General features: G+C 39.2%; 1 protein-coding gene across 1 annotated transcript; it reads right to left on the reverse strand.

Annotated features, from left to right (window-relative positions):
• Positions 1–1,196: 1,196 nt before the first annotated feature.
• On the reverse strand, positions 1,197–21,658 carry SPI1 (Spi-1 proto-oncogene). Its single transcript, XM_009515259.2, has 5 exons — positions 21,322–21,658; positions 14,692–14,785; positions 7,393–7,580; positions 3,303–3,459; positions 1,197–2,602 (listed from the first exon to the last, which is right to left on the reverse strand). Exons 1-5 carry the CDS (start codon positions 21,364–21,366, stop codon positions 2,286–2,288), a joined length of 801 nt encoding a protein of 266 aa, XP_009513554.1. The 5' UTR covers positions 21,367–21,658; the 3' UTR covers positions 1,197–2,285.
• Between the last annotated feature and the right edge of the window lie 5,224 nt (positions 21,659–26,882).

Consider the following 26,882-nt stretch of genomic DNA (forward strand, 5'->3'; position numbering starts at 1 on the left):
ATCAGTTCTGCTTTTCAAGCTGTGTTTGTGATAAAGACATTTTTATGAAGAGAAGAATTAATCCTCTAGTTTTCTTGAATATCAAGTCTGCGAGACTGGTGAGGGCAAATGTCTTTTTCTAGTAGCAAGCCAGTGTTGGAGGGTTACCGTCAGTACCAAGCAGAAAAGTCCTGAGTTTGTAGCTCAGTATTGAAGAAACCCTAATTATGTCAGTGTTGAGTGTTGTTCTGGTCTTCTGAGAGCTACCTTCAGTGCCTTCAGCTTCCCTCCCACAGTTGCAATATGGATGCGGGTGGAGTCTATACGAGTCTGATTTAGTGATTATTACCCTGTGACCTATAGGAAGTAAATTCTTACAGTAAAATTTTAGAAACAACATCCCTTCTTAAATTATTTTATAGCTTTGACATATCCTAACCCTAATTGAAGAAAAAAAAATTTTACTAGGAGAATATACATGATCCTCAAAAACCAGTAACTAAAAGTTGGGTTGCAAGATTTTGTATAAGACCGAAAGATAATTTCTATTTAATATTCTTGTCTTGGATAAGGAAAGTTCTGAAGCCCTCGCCCACTTTTAACTCTCAGTTGATTTCTGGCATTGATTGAGGTATTTATCGTGTTCATGAACTGGGAAGAAGAATTGGGAAGTACTACATTGTGACTTTTTTAAGCAGGAGCTTTGTGTTTGACTCCAAGGAGACACTGTAGCCAGTGATGTCACCAGACTTTTCACTTCCACAGTGAGATTGTTAGTGTAGATAAAACTGTCTACATTTAGTTATAATTTCAAGAACTTGGGTCTGTAAGAATCTCATCACTTTAAACTATTTTTGTTTTCAGTGAAGAGCAAGCTCGGAAAAGCTTCAAGTTAGTTATGTTGGCTAGTCATGACTTCCAAACTGTCATATTTGGCATGTTCTACTACATTTTAATCTTGTTAAACAAAACCCTTTCTTCATTCTAGACCTATCTCATTTCACCTCATCTACTTCGGAAGAGTCGTGATGAAATTTCCTGATTTCTGAGTGCTTGAACACAGTGGAGATATGTTAAATAATGTTAAAAGTTAAAATGTTAATTTTCTCAGTGTTGGTTGACTTTGGTTTTCTTTTCTGTGTTTAGATGTACTGAGTAACTCTACCATGGTGTCTCAGGTGTCGAATTATCTTTTATTTTGCATTTCGAATGTAATCTATACAATGCAGTTGTTATTAGTAACTATTAAATATTTTACAGTAGGGACTAAAATCCACAGTTAAAAGCTTGAAAACCTTTCATACTAGAACTCTGCAATGACATGGCTAACTACAACTTATTTCCCAGAAAGGTTCATAAGCTAAAATCAAGATACCACTGAGGAGGTAAGCAAGAAAGAAGGAAGAACAGGAGCAGGAAAATGAGTGAAACCACAGGAGAACATGGTTAATTGTTATGCTCTAAACCGGATAGGGATATATATGCGCCATTCTTGGTATAAGTGAATAGAAATTATTCAACTGGCAGGGCTTCACTTGCACAGGAGAAAATAATGACGGGTATGTGTATATATATATTTTTTTTTAAATCTACTTCAGTACTTTAGTCTCTTTCACAGCAATGTATCTTACCTATTATTTTTGTTACTTAGTTTGACAACACTGATGATGTTTCTAAGTAATTAAACGGTAGTGATGGATGGATAAAGCCCTATAATCCAGTGTGTTTTTTGTTCAGATACCACACATGAGCTGTATCTGCATAACTGAATGCACATGAGATTTGTTTGTGAAGTAATCATTTATTATGCAAACACCAGAACTTCATTATATCAAATTTCATTAAATATATACATGTTATTTAAAGGAACAGGTATAATTCCAAGATCTGCAAACTTCTCTCTAGCTTTGAGAGCTGCGGCAGAGCCTGTATTAATGCTAGTTTGAAAGCTGTAAGCTAATGCAGTGTCACTGTGAATGACACAGCACCACCTTTGAAGGAAAAACTTCATCAGCTATATTCTTGAGTTACAATACAATCAAAAAATCTTTCCTTAAAATAAGATATTTGTACACTGTTTAAATTTCCCAACTCTGTCCAACTTGTAGGATGGACACAAAGGATTCTGTCGCTTTTAGGATTCTCAGATGCTGAAGAAGGGAATTCGTACCAGACACATCTGACGGTAAAGGCCGTTTAAAGGCAGAGAAGGGGGCGCAGGAGGCAAAGAGAAAGATGCGTCCACCACCTCTGCTGGTATCCAGCCAAGAGGTCTTAATATATTTCTTGCTTAGGGTCCCATGGCCTCAGTGAGAATAATGCTTCCTATCAGTGACCCCCCTTCCCATCACCTCGCCACTAAACTGGTAGGTCAGCTTCTTCTTGACTTTCTTGACCTCCCCTGTCTTGCCATAGTTTCTCAAAGCCCGTGCCATCTTCTGGTAGGTCATTTTCTTGCGATTGCCTTTCTGGATGCCCCAGCGATGTGCCAATGCTTCTTTGTGTTTGGAGGAGAACTGGAAAGTACCTTTTTCCTTGTCTACCCACCAGATGCTGTCCTTCATGTCTCCACTGCGAAGAAGGTCCAGAAGGAACTGATACAGACGTATCTTTTTCTTACTGCCTGTGTGAGAGTCAGAGAAGAAAGGCAGTGGAGCATTAGCATTAACGCATAGCTCCTGGCGAAACAGCAGAATGTATATAATTCGTATAATTGCTTCAGCTGGCTTGTCAGCCATGTAACTGCTTCGGTTCACAACATTTATAATAATAGACAGTGTTACACTGCAAGGACAGAATGTGGGTTGATGCGCCAAGAAGAAAAAAGAAGAACAAGGAATTCCAAAGGTCAAAACCTTGTTTTGAAATTGATTTGCTAATTTGAAGCTAACTGAAAATCATTGCTAATTTGAAACTAATCTTGAAGTTAATTTGGGCAGGTTATACAGAACCTGACTTTCAGGTACTAAGCAAACAGAGCTAAGTATTTTTAAAAATCAGTTCCTTGACCTTCTTGCCTTGGTTTTCCCATCCGTTAATGTAAATTGGAGTAGAAATGGTAAAATCCATTTCCATTCGGGAAGCTTGAATAGGCAAGGCAGAAGGAGGAAGTGGGAGTACATGAAGACATGAGATCTGAGATATAGACAGAGTTATGGTCATAAAAGATGCAGAGGACAGGAGAGTGCAAGGTGTCATGGAAAGTGAAGCTTTGGCAGCAGGATAAAATACTAGCACAGCTAGTACAGTTTATTCATTATCATCATGGTAATGTAACAGCGGCTCAGCACATAGCTTGACAAAGTCCCTCTGTCTTCACCGACCTGTTTCTCCGTGCATAATTCCAGGCCCAGGGTCCACACCATCAGTCTCCCCATCTGATACCTCCAATGGGGGGCTCTGCCTCTCTATGTCCTCCTCATCAGAACTGGGCTGTGGTGGAGAGGAGTACTGTAGGCACATCCGGGGCAAATAGGACACCTTTGGCAGAAAAGAGTAGTAGAGGCAGGAGGTAGTGATAGGGGGTGGGGCATCAAGAATAAAAAAGGAAATGTCATGGATAGAGTTCAGAGGAAAGGGGGAAGAAGGGAAGAGGTATGTGAGATGGTTTAGGGTAATACTGAGTTGTTGACATTTCCAATCAATGCTATGCAATTAAGAAACACTTCCAGCTAACAGTCAGCACTTGCACATGTACAAAGACACATCTTTACAAGAGGGAGGAAGGAAGGAATAAGGTTGTGAAAGTCACAACTTTCCCATATGTTATATCCTATGCAAATGGTATTGCCCCCCTTCCCCCGTATCTCCCCAAAGCTAATGCTCTTCCTAGTGAGTTTCTGACCCCTGTTCCCTATCGCCAGTGTAAAACTGCATTTGAGAATAACTTTTGTCCTAACTCAGACCTTCTGGAACTACTCTTTTAAATTTGAAAGAGCTGAACAGTTCTGCACTAGCATATCTGCTTTGGCTGGCTCTGGCTCTGTTTTTCTCTTCCTTGCTCAGGCACACTACCTTCTGCCAGCACTGACTCCCTACACGACTGCATCCAGCTCTGGAGACAGGGATACACAGGTCTGTCAGCTTCCCGTCCCGAATTTTCCCCTTGATGAGGGGAACAAACTTAGCACTAAGATAAACAATACATCATAGTGGCTCACATTCTCTTTTCCTAAGTGGCTACCTGAAAATTCCCCATTCATGGGGATTTCTCATCTGCAAAGCTAGCAAGCCAGTTTTTGTGCTGAATTCTCTTGCCCTTATTTAGAGGACTTGTCAGGAGCAGTGTGGAATAAACCTCAGCTCTATAAATTCCTGGTTGCAGTCTGGTTTGTTAGGGATCATGACCAATTGCCATGAATTATTGCAGTTTCTTATTTAAGAATGAGAAACAGAACAGTCTGAGGGGCAGGGAGTAAGGACCCAAATCCTAAATTCAAAAAACCCAGCCAACATCCCCCAAATGCAGCAGCTTGTAGAATGTGGTTTTCAGGAAATGGGCCAGATCAATAGTCCTGAAAGGTGAGCTCCTTTTGAACTGCTTTTCCTTCTCTCCACCAAGAAAGGACATCTTAGGCCCAGTACCCTTCCCAGGGGACTGAAGCACTGAAGCAGGGAGTGGGTGTTCACCTCGTGAGTCACACCACCCACTCCCTGTTGGGCTTTGCCAAGTGGTGCTTTTCAGACGAGTTTTGCACCATCTTAAAATGTCCCAATAAGGAGTGTGCAAAGGGCTGGTTTTGGGGTGCAGCAGCTGGCAGTTAATGAGTTGGCAGATTGGCTGGAGCCAATCTGGCAGGAAGGCCAGGATTGGGTAAGAGTGTGTGTAAGCTTCCTGTCAGATCCCCGAGAGCGAAACTTCAGCCCTCACCACAGAGTCACCTTTAGCTTTTTACAGTTAAGAAAGCTGCGGCCTCAGGGGTAGGAAGGAAGGGAAAGACAGTGCCATGGGGGAAGGGGAATGAGAAGGTGGGACAAAACCTTACAGGGGAGGGGAACAGAGATTGGTGTCCCTTCAGAGAAAAAAGGTTGTGGAAACCTGGAGTGCCTGGGGGCGGGTAGTGTGGGAGCAAGGAAACCCTCCTCTGGGCTGGAGCAGGGTGGTGGGCGAGGGCTGTGGAGGAGGGAGGGGGAACTGTGTCTCACAAGCAAAGTGGGTTGCAGAGGCCAACCTGGGGAGTTGAGTAAGCTTCTCCCACACTGTCCTCACTTTACTTATCTGCTGTGTTTTTGCTTACGCTTCGCACCCGAAACTCAGGATAGGTCAATACGAAACAGTTATGTTACACAGAGTCACAGCAGACCTGCTGGTGTGTTTGAAGATCCAGGTTACTAATACTGTTCTGGAGAGATAAAGCTTAAGACACTGTTAGCTACTTTCCGTGTTCTGATGTTGTCCCAGGGCCTGTGGCATCCATTTGTGATTTCCCTCTTTCTGAAGCTCTTCACAACTTTCCAACCTTTCCTTTCTTTCTGCCTTCAGAATGACTATTGTTTTCTTAATTTATTATTTGTGAGACCACCTGCTGGCAGGCTAACAAAACTGAAGAAATCTTGTCCAAGAACAGCTTGAGCCTCAATTTTGATTTCACAAAATGATGTGATATCAACAGAAAATTAGAGAAATAGCTTTGCATGTTCTTCCTTTATTTGCAAACTCTAACTCGTATTGCACGACAAGCATGGGTGCAGTCAGTAACTGGCAAATTCAGCAGAGGATTAAAGCTTGCTTCCTGCTTCTGTTCCTTTGAAAATGCCTTGAATATCAGTATGTGTTGCCTAGAGCTGTGGCTGAGACACACCAGGGTCTCAGAGCCTCAGAGCATGCTGAGCACCACTTGCATGAGCTACTGTAGGTTAAAGTAAAATGCCAAAGATCCCCAGCTGGTAAAGAAGAGGAATGTAGTGGTGAATTCTACCTACTATCTTCTGCACCTTGGTATGGGGGGGGCAAAGAGAGCAGTGCTCTTTATCACAAGTTGCAACAAAATGAATTCTCTGCCTTTTGTCCTGAAATGAAAGATAACTGAGCAGAATGAAGTGGGATAAGCAGACACACCCTCTCTTGTGTTTTGGTGGTGCTTCCAAAGACATCCAGAAAGGGGCTAATTTTTATTCTTTGCCTTTGGTTAGAGGTAACGGTCGGTCATTATGTATTAACAGTTGCAGTGAGCAACTGAAACGACGTTAAGCTTCCCACAGACTGCTGTTCCATGAAGCATTTTTTATATTTGTAACTTTCTGTTCCTAATTCTTTGTTTGTATCTACATCTTATATTCTATTCCTGATTTATTTCTCAGTAGTAGGTGAGAAGTCTGATGGCTTGCAGTCAGCCAGTTTCCTGTTGACAGTGTTAACTTATTCACTCAATTATTTTCCTTCTTTCGTTTTGATAAATACAGTATTTGCACACCATTTCAGTTCGCTTTGAACAAAGAAGCCCAAAATGAAGTCCATGCATGCAGTTTCTCTCACAAAACTTCAGCGATGGCACCGTTATATGCAGCACTGTAATCAGCAAACACGTTTGTCTCTGACCTCAGTCCTACTCTGTCTTGTACTCGGCACATTGTAGGTAGCTTGCCTGCAGTCGGAAACTCCTTAGCACAAGATCGCCCAGCTTTCCGATTGCTCCCAGTAATGATTTTGGCCATAGTCTTGTAGGATCAAGAGGTAAAAGTGATCTGCACACCCACTTTGCTTAGTGTCTTTGTAGTATGATGGAACCCCTTACAATTTCAGCTTTAGTGAGAATTCACGGGCGCTTTGGTGACTATCTTTACTGCGCGATGGAGTATCTTTTTTTTAGAGGGAGATGACTGGCTTCATGTAAATTCTGAGCAGAGACACGTGTGTTTTGGCTTGCAACTTATTTACTTTCTGGTAAAAACACAAGTTGGTTGTCCTCAGCCTGTTTCACTGTGGTAAAATTACCAGTGACTTGCCTTTGTTAGCGTTTCTTGTACAGGTCATGTAAACTTGTGAGGGTTGCTTGGAAATATTTAAAATTTTCCTACTACTCTGAGATGCAGAATACTTCCCAGTAGCCATGGATGCCCTTGCTATGACAATGTATAGCTTCTCAGCTCCCATTCCTCTGCAGAATTTCAAAACAGTGGATTCTCATTACAAATCAAACAAAATTTGGAAATTTCAAAAAAAACCTCTACAAAATGCAATTTTCTTTTTAGGCACAGTTTGGGGAATGTGAGTCCTCATTATCCAGATAAAAAGAATGCTTAAACCACATTTGTCCTGAGAATGATGAGTTTTATATCAAGTGCTTGTGCAGGAAGGAATTAAGTAATTAATTTCAGCAATGTCATTCACCTAAGAGTACGCATCCCATGATGCATTATTTTCTTTACCCTAAACTATCATCCTAAATTTTGAGTAAGACCTGATAACCATACCTGATGGTTGAGTCCGATGTGTGTGGTTGGGATTGCGGAATCCAAGACATGCATTTGCTCAATCTCCATGTGCCTGTACAGCTGCTGCAGCTGGGGAGGCTGGACACTCTGCAGTTCTGTGAAGTGATTGTCTCCAAATGTCTCAAACTCACTGTGCATGTGGTGTGGATGATACTCCCAGTAATGTTCTAAAGAAAATAAAAATAGATTGTCATTGCAAGATTAAGAAATGTGGCATTTACCTGTCTTTCATTGGTTCCTACTCCTGTCACTGTCCTTTCTGTCCTCGCCACACTGTCGCTGTTTGTCACTGGTGACAATATATGTAGGTCCCTGTAAAGCTTTTTTCCTAATCTCATAAATGCCCGTGGCTGGAAAGTAATACTTAGGCCACTTCAGTGATGAGAATTCTCTTAGATGGATTTCAATGATAATTTAGCACAAGATGCAAAAGACATTAATGCTGGCATCTTTCTCAAGAAGAGACCATTAACGGTCTTACATATTCATTCTTGAGGCAACAAATCCTACTGATTTACATATTGTCACATTCCCATTATACTCTTCCTCATGGCATGGAAATGAGGAGATGGAGAAAATTTACAGGTTATCCTGCAATTATCTTCAGTCTTTATTTTACTCTGCTAGCAAAATTTCAGGAATGCTGCAGAAAAGGCACGTCACTTTGCTAGATATTTCCTGTAATCATGTGTTGATATGTCACACCTTTTTCAGCACCAATACTAGAGAATAAAAGGATAAACCATTGCAGCAGGTTGGTGTACAGTGTTTACTGTGAGGCTAAATTCTAATGCAGACTCTTTCTCTGCCTTTTTTACCTCTTCAGTATGTTTGTAATTTCTGTGATAGTTTAGTTTTTCAAAAACATAAAAAGTACTCAGATAACCACTGGCCTGTTTCCTGATTTATTTACATTTTAAATTAAATCCCATACCATTCTCAGTTTTAGATTTCTGTGTTTTTTAGTTCAGCATAGATCTCCAAAATTTTTAAATGTCATATTTGCTGCTCAAAATTTAAAATATCTTAGAGGAAATGTGAAGCATTCCAAATTATATTTCCCTCTTACATACATTATCTGAAGACATAATTATGCACATATTTGTGTGCACTCTGTTTTTTAAAATCAAAGTCAACATCACGTCCTCTCTCTGACTGAGCTAGGAACTAATCTTCCATAGTTCAACTTCTCATGCATCATTTTATGCATGGCTGAGATTTCTTTATAATATTCAGTGTAACAGTTCTAATTTATGTCTTACTATTGCAAGTTTTCTTCCCTTGCCTTATTATAAATAATTTCTGTCCTACCCTTCACATGTTTTCAGGCTGCTGTCATGTACCCTTACAACCTACTCCTAATGATCACTTAACCCAGCTGCATTTATTTAGCTCTCAGTCCTTCAATATAAATCAGTATATTCCCCCTGCTCCGGTCATACTTGTGCACGGCTCCGAGCTCCCTCCCAGATGTTGACATCCTGATAATCTGACGGACAGAACTGAACACATTGTTCCAAGCGTAGTTTTGCTGAATTTATAGAGGAGCGATTGTCTCGTTCTGCAATATGATGTTATTGTGTATGACATTACCTGGATACTAATGTGTTGTGAATATTTTTTTTCTCAAAAGCCAGTTTCATTCTTCCTCTCAGCTTCTATCTCCTCATCCTTCCCCACTTCTGTTTCAAACAATTAGGTCTAATCCCACTGATGATTTGAAATCTGGGATAGTGACCTTGAATGCAGCTTCCTTTACAAGGAGCTCAGTGACACGTTTATACCAAATATAGTCGTACCTGAGAGGTGTAAGCTCTTTGAGCTTTACATTTATGCAATCTTTATGGCTCAGGCTTATAGAAATACATCCAGGCGCTCTATAAGACCATTTACCACACCAGTGCTTACGTCTTTGTGCTTCACGCTTTTCTGATTTGTGGATAAGCCATGTCACTGCATGTGAAAAGGATGGAAAGGTGCTTGTAAAAGCACCCAGGGAGCTGCTGCATAACCTTGTAATTTCTTTGTTTTGTTGTATAGCACTTTCTGTGGGCTACATATGAATTATAGAGCCCAAAGTTATAATTACAATGCACAGTAGCACTTCTTCATATTGTTATACTGGAGAAAAATTCTGTCTTCTCTGGTAAAAAAGTGGGTTTTATGGGTGCAAAGTACCCAGATACTTCTACGTTCACATCTGCTACAACCCAGAAATGGCAGAGTGTGAGTTTGAATCCACAGGTTCTTGCAGGAGGCTTTGGGCACTTTCAATCTGAAACTTTTTTGTTTAGTTGGAAGATCGAGCTACACTAACTCATGCTTTTTCTGGGTTAAATTACTGCAGATTGCTAGAAGTAGAGCCAACCATTGAGGACCCATATACCATGGGCAGCCCTGTATAATAAATTGTTGAAAATACATTGTATAATCTCACAGACTGTTTGTCTTTCTTTGATAATTGCTACAGCAAGTGAGACCAATGCATAATTGCAAGGATGACAAAGCCCAGGCAAAAGTCTCTGAGGCTGTCAGTGGCAGGTCTTCAGCCATGGAATGTCTTACTGGTAGTAACTGTGGCGGTCAAGAAGGAACACAGTACGTTTCCAACATGCATAGTATGAGTATTTGTGCATGCTCTGAGTGGTCTACTTTTGACTCTTCTTAAATTTATTTTTTTTTTATCAGCAGTCATGTTTTTATACTTCAAGATACCTTTTAGTTTTTTGGAGCCTATGACAAGGTTCCTGCTGCCTCCAGAACTGTTCTTTTAAACTCTTTCTTGGCAAGTAAATTAACCTATGGAACACTACTTATGCATATTCATGTCAATCACTATGTATGCTTAGCCAGGTCATTACTGAATTCCTTTTTTATGGAATTAGGTGTTGCTGTAAAAATACTATAATAGAATAATACTAATAGCACAGCATTTAGGGACTTACAGTGACCATATAACACTAATACATTACAAAATAAATCTACGTCAGAAATTACTTCAACACAAACTCATGTCCAAATATTTAAGTTGTGACAGCAGAAAAAGTCTTGTTTCTTTCTAAATTTTCTATAATTCCACAGTGGTGCTTAGGAAAAACGATATTGTTTTAGTTACATTAAAAGAGAAATTCCAAATTCTGCCTCCACAACCCCCTCTGCAGTTAACCACCCTGGCTAAGTTATTGCATATTAAAATATATTAAGAAAAATCAAAATATCTGTGTCTGTAGTTATTAGAGTTACCAGTAGCTATTTACTTTTATGTTCTTTGTTAGTGTTATGTCAGTAACACATAGCAATTCTTTTCTCAAAAATGTAAAGGTAGAAGGAAGAATAAAGAAAGGAGAGAAAGATTGTAGAAATGGAAAGTGTATACTCTCTGGGTAAAGGAAAATGTCATTAAAAGCTAAGCTATAGCTACACAATGGAGTCATTATGAGAAATTTCATGTGAAGTGAAAGAGGATGTGAAAAAAATTCTCTCTTATAGAGACATGGAGATAGTGTTTGTTTTGGTCTTGTATGTAGTGAAAGGTTAGAGGAAGGACAATCATGAATTCTGAAATCCCTCCCATGACAGAGAGGATGTTAGCCTGTTGGGAAGCAATAGCAGGCTTAAAGGCACTGTGTTAATATTCACCATGGAGGTAGATAGATTGTCACTCTGGAAGTCAGAAAACATAACTGAACTGTCTCAGTCATCGTCTGACCAAGGTAAATTGCTTTGCTCCTGCTTTAATAGATGAATAACGTTAGAACCACCAGGTAGAATACGAAACAGGCTTAAGGAAGGTATTTGTTATAAACTGGAGTAACAGGCAGTGCAAAGCCAGCTCTTGAACCGGGAACGTGACGCCTCTGCCAGCACAGCGCTCTGCCTGGTCTGAGGAGGCAGCTGGGTTGACACGACTGCACTTGTGAGGGATGAGCTAGTGTCTCTGTGTGGTTCTGCTCTGCGCTGTACAGATTTTAAACTCATTTTGAACTAGGAGAGGGTTTCTTAAACAGTGCCACACTGCACAGCTTAGATGTTCCCACTCTGTTTAGATCATCTGAAAAAACAAGCCATGGAAAAACCAATAGGGGAAATGAGAAAAATATCGACGGACACTGGAGAAGGAATGGCTTCATTCCCTACAGAATCCCTCTCTGCTGGGCGAAACGCTGTGCTCCTAGGCAGCGCAGCAGTCTTCTCTATAATGACAGTAGGATCTCATTAGTTCTCACTTTACAAACTTAATGATTTTAAGAACCCCAAATGTTCAAAAATCTATGAGCCAGGCCCCAGCAAACCATGAGAATAGCTTTGAAGTGAGGGGATTTTTTAAATGAAGCTTGGAGTTCTTTCTATTTTCCATATACCATTTAAGACTGAGGTTCACATGTTTGGACTTTCCTCTACTTCTATATGGGCTAAAAACCTAACAAAATCGAAGCTGAGATTCTCAAATTATCACATTACTCCAGGAGGTGGCATGAAAATATAATCCCAAATCACAAAATCTAGTAAGTTCCACGAGGCTAGCAACAAAGTGAAGAAGGGTCAGCATTCAGCTTCATACAAAAAGTAATTTTTTACTGAACCAATAATGTTTAGTAATAACTTAGAGACAAAGCCACAGTGGAATTTTGTAATTACTAAGATTGCATTAGTGTTACAAAATGTGCTGTATTACATTTACAGACTTACTAGCATACAAGCTCAGGGTAGGGTTACAGACTAACACATGATCACTTGGGCATTTTTATGGTGTGTTTTTGCTTGTTAAATTTAGTGTTCACTTATTGGAAATTATCTCCTACACATTAAATCAGTGACACACTGTTGCCTGTACTTTGCTGCCTACTCTTGTAAACATGGAGTAAGGGTTGCCTTTGGCATGATGTTCTAGAAAAGTGACAGTAATGCATTTAGCACAGATCTACATGTTAAGATATTGCCATCTCCCTTTCACAAAATTAATTTGCTAGCAGTGAGAAAGAGGCAGTCTGACACTTGAGCAAACCTATTTCTTTAGCGGTCCCTTACCAGCAAAGGCAGAAGTATTATTCTGTCTTGTAGCGTCTGTTTACTTTATCTGGTAGCTTTCCTTTGAGGTCCATATTGGTATTGAGTAGACCTGCAAAATTATTTTTTATATATTGCTAGTAACCTCACTGTACCCCAAGCTGACCGCCTCTCTTACAATTCTGTCGTACTTATTTCTTCTTTTTTCCTAATAATTTTCTCAGCTCTTTCACTTCACTGCTGTCACTGCAGCACCTCATTTATTCTTTTTTTCCCCACCATTTTTTCTATCATTGTACTTTATCCACATTGGTCTGAACACTCAGGACATATTTCTAAAAGTAGTTTGTAACATCCCTTTCCCGCTCTTCTGCACAGCTCTCCTTGAGACCCGCTACTGCTACGCTAACAAAATGAAAGCCAAAGTTGGGTTTGTCAACGTTTACAGGAATGGAACAAAATGTGTTAATTTGTGTTTTTCACTCCCCTTTGTATTCTTTGGTTGTTCATTGCTCTTTTGGGCTGTGACTGAAAGCATAGGGCGTATCAGGTATTTAGACGCAACCAACAACATTACATGTGCGTTCATAAAGATTTGATTGAAATGTGCAGGATGGAATTAAGTTGCCTCTTCCATAACCACTTACGATAGGAGTTAAAACATTAAACAATCGATTTTGGGGTCTTTAGGGCAAGTGCAACCCAAGTTCAGGAAGAGACAAATTTCTGTTCAAAGTCAGTGTTTAGGTACTTCTTAGGCCATAACCCACATAGGTGACTTTTGAGGTTTTGTTGTGTTCATTATGATTAGTAAAAATGTGTTGACAATCTGAGCAGTGTAGCTTAGGAACAGCCTTCCAACAGAAAAATGGGCAGTAAACCAGATGGGATGGTAAGATCATGAAAGCTAGAGGGGTGTTGTTGCTTGAGATAGCCTAGATTTAATGACAGAAAAGTTATTTCCCAGTGCTTTTTTTCACATGGCATCTTTTATATTTATTGTTTAATTGTCACAATTGCCTTTGAGATAATAAACGTTACCCTCATTTTATGGGTGTGTAAACAGGTACAGGTTATAATGTAAAAACCCTGAATTTCCATGTGGAATTTACTGGGTTTGATTAACGTGACCTGACAGATGCCGTGAGATGACTTATAAAAACGGAATTAATTCTTTGTCTCCAGGCATTAAGAATATCATAGGTGTTTCCTGAATGCAATGTAAAGAACAAATTCAGGTAGGAATCTTTTTCAGTTAAATGCTCAGAACAATCCTATTCTGTAACTTGCTGTCCCTTAAGGTAGCTTCTGTTGCCACAGATAAAACAGTGCTATGCTGTGAAGTTGTTAGATGTCTTAATGTAAGCAGTGATGGGTCTAGTTGCTATATCAGTTGGAGTCTTTTAGGGAAACTCCAGGATCCAAAGGGACTGCCACAAGTCATACTGCAGAATGGTACTTTTCCTTCCTGAGTCAATATTTGATATTTCCAGAGTGGATCATTGTATTGCACAGGAGACAAAATCCACAAAGCAATACTCTTCCCTCTGCATTGATTTAGAGTCCAGTGCCCAGATGACATGAAAATATAAAGACACCAAAGCTTTGAAACCACATGAATAAATTGAAGCAATAAACAATCATACAGTATTGAGCTAGGTTTATGTACAAAGAGCTACAAGGAAGTTTTACATAGATTTAGAGAGAGGAAGTACTCGGTGTAGTGGAGGAAGAGTGAAAGTTAAAGCGAGGTGTGGCAGCATGCAAAAGAGATCAGAAGAAAGAGAGAAATATATGGAGTTGAAAAAGGCCAAATACCAAAGAAACATAATTAAAATGAAGGCACAAATAGAGTGTCTAGGACCTAAGTCAATCGGGAATTGGAGATAGGACCACAAGACGAGAAATACAGTATTGCAAATCCATGTCCTCAAAGAGTTCTGAAACAAAGAAAGTGATTTTGATCTGCAGAGTGAAGATAACGAAGGATAGAGATCATGAGATCCCACCTTCCTGGCAATACACTGAATGTCCTGGAAGCTCCTTGCATCATTCAGTGCCTTCTAAAATTCTCTTTCAGAGAAACTGTGTTGCAGTTGCTAGGTTGGAACAGTGTCATTGCACAGAATAAAGTACTGTTTGTTTCTGATGTGAAAGTACATATAACATTATAGACCACAACAACATTTGTTCTTTTCCTGAGTGCGCTAAATCTCTTTCCTCTGGTATCCCATGAGATTTTATGCTCCAGGGAGATATTTTTTAACTTACCACCATGACTCTCTCCATCACTGTTGAGATATTGGTAATAGTCATGGGGCTGTCGGTAGAGGTCTGAGTCATAGGGTACCATATCTTCAGAGGGCTGTAAAGGGAAGAGGAATTTTTAGAACCGTAAGCTTACACAAATCCCTTCAAAATTATTCATATAGTTAGTGAAAGGGAGGTGCCAACACATTTTATATTGCCTAGGGAAAGAAGGGGGAGGCTTCAAGTCCTCATTGAATCAGCAGGAATTAAATGCTTGACACCAAACTCTGGTATGCAAAAAAGAGCAATCCAAGAACTTGCCCTGTGGTTTTACACAAGTTCTTGATCTCCTGCCCTCCAGCCTTCAGGGGATACTACTTAGGGAGCTCGTCTTGGACATCAGGCCCAAGCCAAGATGCCGTCACACCAGCATGGCAGGGAAACCTTTTCTTTGGTAGTTACACATGTAGTATTATTATTAATATTCCACCTGTACACAAAAGAGAAAGCAGAAACTTGTCTTGCCTAAGCATGTTATTCTGAGTGCTTCTAGGTCTCACTAAATGGTAGCAGTTTGTAGGAGAGTAATGATGTTGACAGAGGGCATAAAAACATTTTCTTTCTCAGCTTTCGTCCAAGATGAACTGTAAATGTTTTCTGGTTCAAATCAGCTGCACAGAGAGGGCTTAAAAAGACCAAATGTGGGGCAGATATTGAGCCGTGACCTATTGGGTGCTTAGCTGTAGAATTAAAATCCTCTCTATCTTCTTAAACCAGGTGACATAAGGTAACTTTCCCACTTGTCTTCCTCCCCACACCTTGTACTCCAGTGTTAATATTGCTTAATATCTTATGTTGTTTCAAAAAAAAGGTGGTCTGTTTATTATTAGTTGTGCATAATTCTGTTGCTTCATTTAACGTTTGGTTTTGCCTTTTTCCAGAATGAAAAGTTAGAGCGAGTCAACGTCCTTTACAGGGCTTTGCTAAACTTTTGTCCAGCTAAGTTCATTACAATATTTTCTTCCAATCTGAACAAAAGCTTATGGTGTCAACAGCAATTTAGAACTCAAACACCTTCTTGCTTTTTGTTCTGAAAGGAAATTATTTCCAGTAGGTACAAACAGAAACATTTCTTCTCTGTTAATGACTTCAGCATAACTAAAGAACAGGATCACTATTTAAAACAACATGATAATTTACATGAGGGACATATTTTTTATGTTCATATGTTTATATGTCCGTAAGCGTATCTGTATGTCCCAAATCCTTTATGTCCTTCCATAAATTTGTCTCGTTTTTGGAACACCAACACTTTGTAAGCTTAGTCTATGGTGACAGCGTGCCAGAAACACAGGCGAGCTTCTCTTTTTCTTCCTCCTCTAGACTACTCGAGAACAGGAAACCTAAGGCAGCAGCTGCCATTAAAATCCAGATGGAGGTGGTAGATTAGCAGCTGGCAAAAGGAAAATATTTTTTTCTGGTGAAAACTACATCAGAGAAACCATTGTTCATTAACTCTACTCTTTAATTCTTTTAGTTACCTCCTACTGTTCATTCCGTTGGAATTTGGGGATTTGAAGATTGTCCTTTTCTAGAGATGTGATTTCTATGATGATATTGAAGAAATTACATCAAGAAAAAGAGAGACCCATTCCCAGAGGATTATGGTGTTAGAACACACAAAGAAAAAAAATACTTTTAGAAATTACTTTTGTCCTTGGTAGATCCTTAGTAGCAGCTGCATTCTCTATTAGTGTGCTGTATTAAAACACACTGGTAACGTTGCCTAAAATGCCATGACTTCCAGAATACGCACTAACTGGGCATCAGACCCATGGAATATTCAAAGTCTCAGGAACAAATCCATTGCCTGGCTGTCAGGTCCCAGTATAATCTGTGGTGGTGGATAATTGTTTTGGGGAAATCTTGAGAAGACAATAACCCACAATAAAGACAATCTAAGTGAAAGACTAAGAAAAATGAGCAAATCATCATTTAATTGTATCCAGAGCAGGGATACCAGTGAAGGGACTCCTCTTATTTCTGGTCTCCAGACGACATTGGTACAATCTCCCTTTTCAAATCTGTAGGTTTCCAATAGAATTGTCCTTCATGTACACAGAGATTTAATGGGAAGTATAACCTATATTCCAGATTTCAGAGGGGCGGTCAAAGAATACAGTAGAGCATGGATTATCTCTGATGCTTCCGGTTTTCCTCTACATATTTTCTTTGTTCTCTCTCTAACCATGGCTGGCTATATGCATTCACTCATCCCCATTCCTTAGACCTTTGGTGTAGTCTGATCTTTGACAAATAAATAAATAAATAAATAAAAGAGGTGTATAAGACTGTGTTTTGCTTTCTTCAGGGTAAAGTTCTGAATGGAATTTCTATTTTCCATTATCCTTGCAAATTTTTTCACCCCACTACCCCATTTCTTTTCCATTAATATATGCTTCCTGTTAAATCATGTAATCCTGAAGAATGTATGGATTTTTTGCTTTCATATTCAGAATTGGTAATTTGTCATAACTCAGAGGAAAGCATTCATTTTCTGTGAAAGGAGAGGCCTCAACATCCAAATGGAAAATGCACATCACACTAGTTGGGAGAAATGGGGGTTAAAAAAGTTATATACATGTATACAGTTTGAAAGAAAAATCTTTGTTTCCTTTCTACTAAAATACTAGAAACTGACTGAAATTATAAAAGTTTGCCATATCTAAATGCATCAAAGTTTGTAGCTCTGATAAATACCTAGCCAAAAGTAAACAAACTGCTAAAGAAATCAGTGTCCTGTCAACCTAGGCCTAGTTTGCTATGTATAAAATTTCCATTGCTACAACAAAAGCTCTATCACTCATACCTTTACAGAAGTGTAGCTTGGCAGGAAGACCAAGCATCAGTCCAAAGGTAGCTAAACAATACATATTTTAGGCATGGCAAAGAACATTTGACTTTTCCTAGTTGTGTTCTTCCTTTGTTGTTTCTTCTCCCCTAAGATTTTCCAAACTCCCCCATTTCAGTCCAATATACTGTAACAGGCAATAGCGTCTCACAGTCTGAGAGCTGAAGAAGAAGTATTTCTACCATTCAAAAGCTAGTTTTACAAGTTCAGATGTTCAGATGAACAGAGTTAAAGGAAAGTGTGTTAAACAGACTCTTAAAAAAGTGATTCCCATAGTATTTGCAGATCTGGCTGACTGCAGAGCAAGTTGCAGAGTGTGAACATCTGAAAAACAGTCTGCTTTTACATAGATCATTGGTTTTTACCTATTCTGTTTTGAAAGTCTGGGACTTCACATCTCTTTATTATGTATTGTGGGAATTTTCTTTCTTGAATTTACTTTCTGCCCAGTGATCCATCTGATAAAATATGTATGTGTATATCCTTGTTAACTCATGCAACCTGGACCAATCGATCCCCACAATGACTTGAATTGACATCACTTTCCATTTTGGTGTCTGATCTTCAAGGGTACATTAACTAATATGGGAAGTTATATATTAAATTTTTAAAATATTATGTATCATAAACTTAATTAGATGGTGGCAAGGAGACAGTACAGCACAGATTCTCTCTGATTATCTTTATCCTATGGGAAGGTGGGATATTTTCCTCTCTTCATTAGAGAAACTATTTCTAAGGACTTATTTTTAATCTCTCTCTGTTTTATAAAAAAAAATTTATTAAAAGCTTTTTTTCTAGTTAGTGAGAAGAGGTTTCACCATGTGCTGCTATTGCTTCTTGTACTAGTCTTTACCCACTTGCCCCATCCTTCTCTGGAACCTCCCCACCCACACACCAATTTCATCATCTTACTTACAAATAGCACTTCCATGACAGTGAACTGTTTTGTTTCCCCTGACAAAAAGCAAAGAATGGCTTATGTTACAATTTAATATTTAACTGATGTCAATGGCTATTTGTTCTATCAATTGTTTTCATGTGAGTGACAGAAAGCTTTGTTAGCAAATCATAGCTGTGGTCTGAGGTTGATATCTCCTTTCCTACATGCCATGAGGTGCAGTATGAGATCTAAAACTGTATTCCAACCTCAAGCAAGAGGTCAACAAACAATACTTTATCTGTCACAGACTTTGATAAATGGAGAGTTGCCTCCATCTTCCTTATTTTCCCTAAAAATCAAGGGAAAAACCACAAAACTACTTGGAGAAAGCTTGGTTGGCATTGGTTAAGAGAGCTACAGGGGACTCAACAGAAGAGCAATCTGAAAATTCTTGTTATTCACCAAGACTCAGATGATTCCAGGTGACTGTAAATTCACTAAATGCTAATCTTTTATTTTTGTTATCCTGACATAACTAATCGTTGGCATGTGATTTAGAAAAACCCCACACAGTTTCCAATGATGTGCTGCTGAGACAAGTTTTAAGGCCAAGATTATTTCCTTGGAAAAAAATTACAGTATAACTGTTTTAGAAAAGGTGAGTAAAAATATTAACACAATGACTCATGGGCCAGCCTCACTGGACCGTGCTGGCAATGCAGTTATTTGGAACAGCACGCTGTCGGGCCTTTTCGCTCTCGTATAACTATACTTCCATTCAAAGCTGTGATTTCTACGGGTGGATAATTAGGGATTCACATGTACCTGTGCCCTCTTTGGGCAAAGGTGTTTGACAATAATTTTTTGCCCCATAGCACAACTAGATTCTGTCACGCACTGGAAGACACGGGCCCAGTTTGCAGAATTTTCCCATCTTCAGAGAAAGATGCAGTACTCCTAAACCATTTGAGCAGCATTTTCCAAATGAAGGGTAAGAGTTTCCTCGCACAGTCAAGAGGAAGGCAGTTACTGACCCACCCTCAACTGAAAGGGGAGGGGCAGAGTAGGGGAGGATTGCTTCACACAAACCCCTGTCTAGAAACAGGCTTATGTCTCCCCTCTGAAAAAGTCCCAGGAGGCACAGACGTTTATAACGATGCCATGTGGGGCTCTAACTGGCAGCACTCAAAGTGCACTTAAAATGATTTTGAAAGTACAAAACAGAAAATTATTAATTTTTTGACATTTTAATTAAAAAAAACCCTAAATTGCCACGTAAATTGCTCCTGTAAGACATAATTGTATTTTTGCTGCCTGTTGTATCATTCCTGTGAACAGAGTTCAGCCAGAATATTAACTCTAAGACAAATCATAATATGGGGCAGACTGTGTTAGATTTTCACTCCATTTATTCAATGTATTCACTGGAATTCAATACTGAAAAAAAACCAGTTCAGAAAACTCGGCTGTTGGTGAATGAGCGGTCAGAAAGTTAACAATTATATTTTTTTTTTTAAATGGAGATGCTGGTTTCTGGGGTAGTTGAGGACAAGGTTTGGGTTTCTTTTAAATTTTTTTTTAAGCCCAACAAATGACATATTGAGAACTCTCTGTGTACTTCTTTCATTTTCTCAGTTTCTTTTCACATTTCTATCCTGACGCATTTACAGTAGATCCACTGGGCAACTTGGTGTATTTAAGAAAAAGAAAAACAGATTTTTAGGGTCTTTTCACCCTTTGTACAGATAGGGGATTTCAGGGACACTGACGATGAACTGCTAGAATAAAGGGTCTTCTGAAAAGAAGACATATTTTTTCAGTCAACATGGATACCAAATACGAAAGGAATTGAAAGGGCCATCTTTCTGAGTGGAAGATAAGGCAACATGTCTTCAACCTTCATTAGATGGGACAAGACAAAAACAAAAATCGATACAAGTTTTGTTAGAAGGACTCTTGGATCTGTATTGTCTGTTTTCTGAACACGTATAGCAATTACTGTAAGTCACCTACCACATAAAAATCCAAGTAAAACACCTTATCTGACATCTTTTCAGTGTCTACAAACTTAATAAAATCTAGTTAGGGCCTCTTTAACCCGTTCTGTTTAGAGATTTCCCACTAAGATTTGTTTCCGAACAACAGGTGAGTGACATTACTTTGTCCATAAATAATAATTTCTGAACTCATCGTACGCAGTGTAACAATATTTCAGAGTTAAAGAAAAGATAGAAGCAGCCTCATAAGCGTATAGAAAAACTTTTATCTTAGAGAAAACATTGGAAGACCCAATTAAGGGGTGTGGGTTTTTTCCTTTCATTCACCAATTGCTTTTTCTTAACAAGTGAATTCAAGAGAATTCAGTTCAAGTAAAGCTGAAGTTAGCAACCAAAATGCCATCATTGCAAAGAGCACAGAGTCCTAAAATCTGCAATATGTAAAATCAGCATTCAGCAACTCTTCTTTCACAGATTGGTAGACAGTTAAGTAGATAAACTATGCCAGAGACTCCAGATTATTACGAATTACAACCTGAAGAAAGATGTGGCCTTATCTCAAAGCCAGCGCTGAAAAAACAATTACTGACTTGCTATATGCATACTGTAAAAAAAATGCCATACATTTAATCTGTGAAAACAAATGGAGATCAGTATCAGATACAAGTTTAGGGAGGAAATGTTAATTTCCCATTCATTGCAACGTTGTCACTAGCTTTATATATTGACCTAAGCCCAATTTCCTGGCATTACAAATACAGACCAAAACAGAGGTATTCTTAAATAATAAAACCTGGTTTACTTTGGTTTGTGCTACTGAGCCCAATGATCCATATTAAGAATAAACCCCATATACTCACAGGGGGAATGAGGGGAAATCCTTCCATTTTGCAAGCTTGCAACATTCAGCCAACTTCTGAGTGAATTTTTCTTAATTCAGTTTTCAAACATCCAGAATAACTGACTTGAAAAAATCACATGAATCAAACAAACAAAACAAAACAAACAAACAAAAACCAAATTAAAAAAAAAAAAAGTGAGATCCTTGGACTCTGCAAAGTCCCTTTGCAGAGACGGATCTCAGGGTAGGAGAAGGACCCTAACAAGTTTTCATAGTTTGCCCTAATAGGTTCTGAGGTGAACTTCTTCCCGAGTTGTATGTGAAGTTCCTGATTTTATCAAATGTCTGTAGAAGGGAGATAGCCCTTGGGTCTATCAGGGCGCTGTGACATCACACTCTAGCCAGTTTGCATAAATCTCATTTCAGGGAGCTGCGGCGCTGTAGCAGGAAGTCTGTCCTAAGACAGATCTGCCATGGGCAGGTGCTCACTGTATAATCAGCACCCCAGAGCCTGGGCCTGCTACCAATAAACCAGCGTATGGGTGCAGTGCTCTATGGAAGACAACGTACTTCCCACTGTAGATGAACCTTAACGATGGTGCTGCTTTTTGGTTTAATGATGTTTCATAGAGACACAGTCCTGACAACTTCTGTGAGGGGAGTGCAGTTGCTTTAATAATAATCCTGTGTTGGAATTAGGTGGTGATACTTAGCAAAAAGGGAAGAAAGAGTATGGCATTTTCAAATATACAGCCTCAGGTTTCTACAAAAGACTGAAGTTAAGCCCTGAGACTTTCTTTGTAAACTTTTCAATGGAACAAAATATTTCAGTGAAAGGCACTTAGTCCTCTTATTTGTTCCTTATGATTTCTTTTCTTTCTTAGCTCCTGAAAGGAGAAAGCAAGTAGGAAAAAGGAGAAAGTATCACGTGTCCCATGCAAAGACTTGATTGTTCTCAGATCCTGAGTGCCTTTAACAGTGAGCAGAGAACAAGATTTGCATCTAAACATTCAGGTGCCAAAATTCCTTGTAGAGGTTTTGCTTTAGCTCTTCTCTCATGGTGTTCTCCCCTCTCTTTATCCCATTGTTTTACTTGCATTTGGCTGCACTGAGGTTCTGGCAGGGGCAGCAGCGAGTGTGCCATGGGGCAGGAGGTAGAGGGTGGGGCCTTGCTACAAGGGGAGAACTCTCTCATTCTGCAAAATGCCTTCTGCTTTGCAGTTAGTTAATAATGTCTTGGAAAAGTCAAGTTTCTTTGTCTGGGTTGTTCCCCTTCAATCTATGCCCATGTGCCACAGGTTCTGCTTTTGAAAGTAGCCTGTTTACTACTCACCTGGGTCTATGTGTGAGGGGGAATTTCAGCCACTACAGACTTTCCTCCCTCATACACTGGTAAAACCAGAGGCCACTCACAAGTTCCTCTCATTCCCCACCCTAAGGAACTCAACAAGCAAACCATATTAGCAATGGGGTAAGATCAAGAACATGATAGGATATTAACTCTTGAAGCCCCAAACTGTATTTCACTAGCATCAGTTTATACATAAGCATTTCATTCTTCTTTTTTTTCATACCACGAAATCTTGACTAGACCTAGAAATAAGCAAGCTGCTGAAGAGTCCTCTCCTGCCTCTGAGTCAAGACAGGAGAGTCTCAAGCGTCCCCTTCGATACCAGCCTGGAATTCATCAGAACTCACTGGGAAAAAGGAGAGAATCAAAGTCCAGCCCCCAATGATAAAATTCAGTGCAAGCAGAGAAGGGAGTGAACAATAGCATACACAAATCTTTAAGTGGGTAATTGGATAATAGGTGATAAAAGTAAGTGTGGAAATTTTGTGTCTATTAAAAAGGCTATTCAGAACAAAGAAGTTATGCTATCTGATTCATTGTACACTGAAAGATAGCTTAGGCAGCTACTGGAAGGTTTAAAAATGTAGTGTTTTACACAGAGAGGCTTCTATTAAAGTGGAGTGCAACTATATTTCATACACTGGAGGACATTTCTGCACTGCCTCTTAGCACAGGAAATTACCTAATAAGGAGAGATATTTTGCGCTATACTTACTGCACCCAGGGAATGGTCGATTACCAACACTATCAACCACGTTTAACATATGAGTAATCATATGTGCACCAAGGTTATCCATATAAGCAGTGAAGTTGATTCTCTGTATGGTGAATTAGAACTAAATAATATGCCATAAAGCTTGAGGACCAGCAGACAATCCAGAAACTGAATAAGCTTCCTAGGAAGGAGAGTATCTCCATAAATGGAAATGCTAAAAGCAAAATAAAATGCTTGTTTACACTATCATATTTGTATAGGAACATCACTAGTAACAATCTTGCTAAAATTCAACGTAGATTACCTTCTCACTGTTGCATATGACTAGTGTTTTAGCCTATGTTTGTAATCACAGAATCTTCTCAAAAGGAAGGCCTACCTAGAGGCGATACTTTTGGCCCAGATGCTTGCAGTACCGTATTAGGTGACTCACAATTAGAAAACAGATGAAGTTACCAAACAATTGTATAGTGGAGAACTGCTTTGCAGAGGCATATGATATGAACTGCTACTCACAGAGTGTAATCTGACCTTCAAAAAGGCTTCTGAAGTAGGGTAGGGATCCTTCTCCATGATGGGAATTTGGAGAACTAGAGAAGAACCTGCTGAAAAAATCTGAACGATTATTTCAGAAAATATTTAACATTCATATTAATCGGAAATACTTTCCCTCTAAGTATCACCTCACTGTGTGTAGTTTTTTGAAACAGTTCTTCCTTTACCTCTACCCATTTATTCTTCAAGCTATTTCTAACCACAAGCTAACAGTGCAAAAGGGTTTCAACTCACAGCCACATCACAGAGCTCCCGTTACCTCAAACCTTGTTTGGTGCTTTTAAGGTAATTTTTCTCCCTACCAAAACCACATACAACATCACTCATGCTGAAGTGTTTTAATCAGAACAGGTGTTTACATAGATTTTGCTACTGAGTTTTCTTGTAACAGTAAGACAAGACCTCTAAGCAAGGGAATCCCTTGTATGTTCCATATTCTTTCCAGAGCTACGTTTTCCATTGAACTTGTTTTATCTAGAGGTAATACGGCTTATAGGTCTCGTATACCATTCTTTAACATTGAATATCCATTCAGATGACATGGCGGAGGTCTGCCCTCTTCTCTTCAGAGGGACGAGGGGCCTCTCTGACTGTGGAAGTTGTGGGGTTTGGAGCTCTAGAGCTCAATCCTCTGCATTTAGCTCTTTGTTACATGTACTCCTACTGAGTTGAAGATATGTGTTGAAATATCTTTGTTGCATTTTCCCATAATGAGAGAGTAGGAACCATAAAAATGGCTGCTGTAAGTCACTGGCTGAGAAGAATTTGCTACCACTTCTTCTCATGTGGAGCTTCACCTTAGAATCCTTAAGAGTCTGAATGTAGGCTCCACTGAAACAGGTGCTCCCCTTTCCACTGTGATAGGTTATCACTCACTGATGTTCCCTTGTGATACCCGCAGGTTTATCATCATGGCTACATTTGAACAAAGACTTTTCCTCACTATGTGGGCATTGTTTCCTAAGGTCGATGCAGTTGATAGTGGCAAAAAAAAATTCTTTTGACAGTCCAGCTTTCATGAGTTCCTGAGTTTTATGCAACGGCATCTGTACAAGCACTTTTGCATGTCGGAAATGTCATTAAAATGTCATTAAAATACCACAGTCTTAACTAACTTCACTATATTGGCAAAGATTTTCAAGCATAGACTAGACTAAATCCATATAAGAGTGAAGATAACTATTTTCACTGGGAGGAAGAGGAGTAATTTGAATCAGTACTAATCCGGAAAGCCTCAAGGAATTTTTAAGAACCATTAAGAACCATGCAGTCGGTTACAAAAATGAAAAGAACTTCATTTCTCATTTTATTAATAAATTTTAAACTGTCCATAAAGCAGAATTCAGCAAAGAAGAAAACCTCCCTTTGGCAATTTATATGGCTTCAAGATCCGTTTACATCTCAGCTACATTTTATTATTTACTATATTTGGAAAAGCTCCTTTTGACTTTAAGGTATGTTCCAATAACTGTAAGATTGGATGTCAGTTTTTAACGATCTTCTGCGTTCTGCAGGCAGCAGATTTTCAATTTACACATTCCTGTTCATTTATTGTCATCCGATCTCTCAAAACTTTTGTATCATTTCAAGTAATTAACATGGAGGACTAGTCTAATACCATCTACTTTTGAAGTCTACATCCAGCCGGCGTGCTGACATACTGAGTACAGTCAGTAGCACCCATAAGGTGCAAGCAATATTGTCTAACATCCCTTCACAGGGTTGTGCCTTGAACGTACAGTCCAAGTAAGGCTTCCCCTCCCAAAATCAGGTACTTTAATAGTCAAAATTAAACCATAAGGATGAGGTGCATCTGAGATATAACTCAGTAAGAGCATACCTGTAGAGAAAAAAATAGTTGTTGCTGAAGGCTCAACAACCACCCTGTATTTCCTTTGGGGGGGTGTCACTTCAGACGGGCTCTAGTCTGATGCCATGGACTGAATTCCCATTTGCAGCTGGAGTCACGAGCCATGTCTTCAGTTTCACCTGAAAAGAATCCAATTTATGCACTCTGATACTGCTATGTGGTGGAAATTAAAGCACAGTGAGCAGGGAGGACCAGGAGATTAATTTCAGAAATGCACTTACGATCTGCACCCACCATTAGAGAGGATTCTTTCCCTAGGTCCATAGTGACCTCTGCCAAGCTGTGTCAGAAACACCTCTGCTGTATGGAGTCTGATTTGGATATTTAGCAACACTTCTTTTTTGGGAGTGCAGCTATATGTAGGAAGAAGCCTTGCTCTCCTAATGTAAATAATACTTTCCAGACTTGCAGCTTATTAGGATTATATCTCTTAGTAATCTGTCTATTCACACTAGTCACAAACAAAGATGTCTTTATCTAGCCAGTGGGTTTACAACCATGCTTCCTGTTCTCTGCCACCGCTATCACAAGGACTTTGTGTCTGGAATTTTGCATAAACAGAGGAACTGAAGTACTAGAAGCCAGTGCTCTTTATACATCTTCACAGTAGGCATTTGGCTGCATAAGGGGTGAAGAATACATGCAAGCCTCATGTCACAGCTTTATGTGTATGACTAGGACAGGTGTGTATGCCTTGTGTATGACACACTTTGTAGTATATTATCTATAGAAACTTTTTTCTAACAGAAGTAGTTACTGATATGAAAAACTGTGTTTGAATTAACTGTGTTTCATTCTTTTGTAACCTTAGACCATCTCTACTATATGTCACACGCAGTTAAATCTTTAGTATTCAGTTTTGCTTTCTTGCCTGTGGGCTTTTTCAGGTGCCTTGAAATCTTCAGGGCTTGGTAAAAAGCTGATATCTTTCACTAATCTTCTGGTATAAAAAATTACCAGTCTAGCGACAAGTAGCTCCATCCTAAGCTGTTTGGTGTTTTAGAACTGCAGTTTGTTTACTGCTTTGTCAAATGCTACATCAGCCACGTAAAGACTGAAGGCCCATTGAAGGAGTTGATAATTTTTGTT

This window comes from Phalacrocorax carbo, chromosome 10 (assembly GCF_963921805.1).
Source record: "Phalacrocorax carbo chromosome 10, bPhaCar2.1, whole genome shotgun sequence".
NCBI lineage: Eukaryota > Metazoa > Chordata > Aves > Suliformes > Phalacrocoracidae > Phalacrocorax > Phalacrocorax carbo.

Coding starts and splice junctions, on each gene's coding strand:
- SPI1 (XM_009515259.2), bottom strand. CDS start 21,366: ATGTTGCAAGCTTGCAAAATGGAAGGATTTCCCCTCATTCCCCCT. Junction 7,581..14,691: donor TGATGGAGAGAGTCATGGTG/GTAAGTTAAAAA, acceptor TATTTTCTTTAG/AACATTACTGGGAGTATCAT. Junction 2,603..3,302: donor AATTATGCACGGAGAAACAG/GTCGGTGAAGAC, acceptor ACTCTCACACAG/GCAGTAAGAAAAAGATACGT.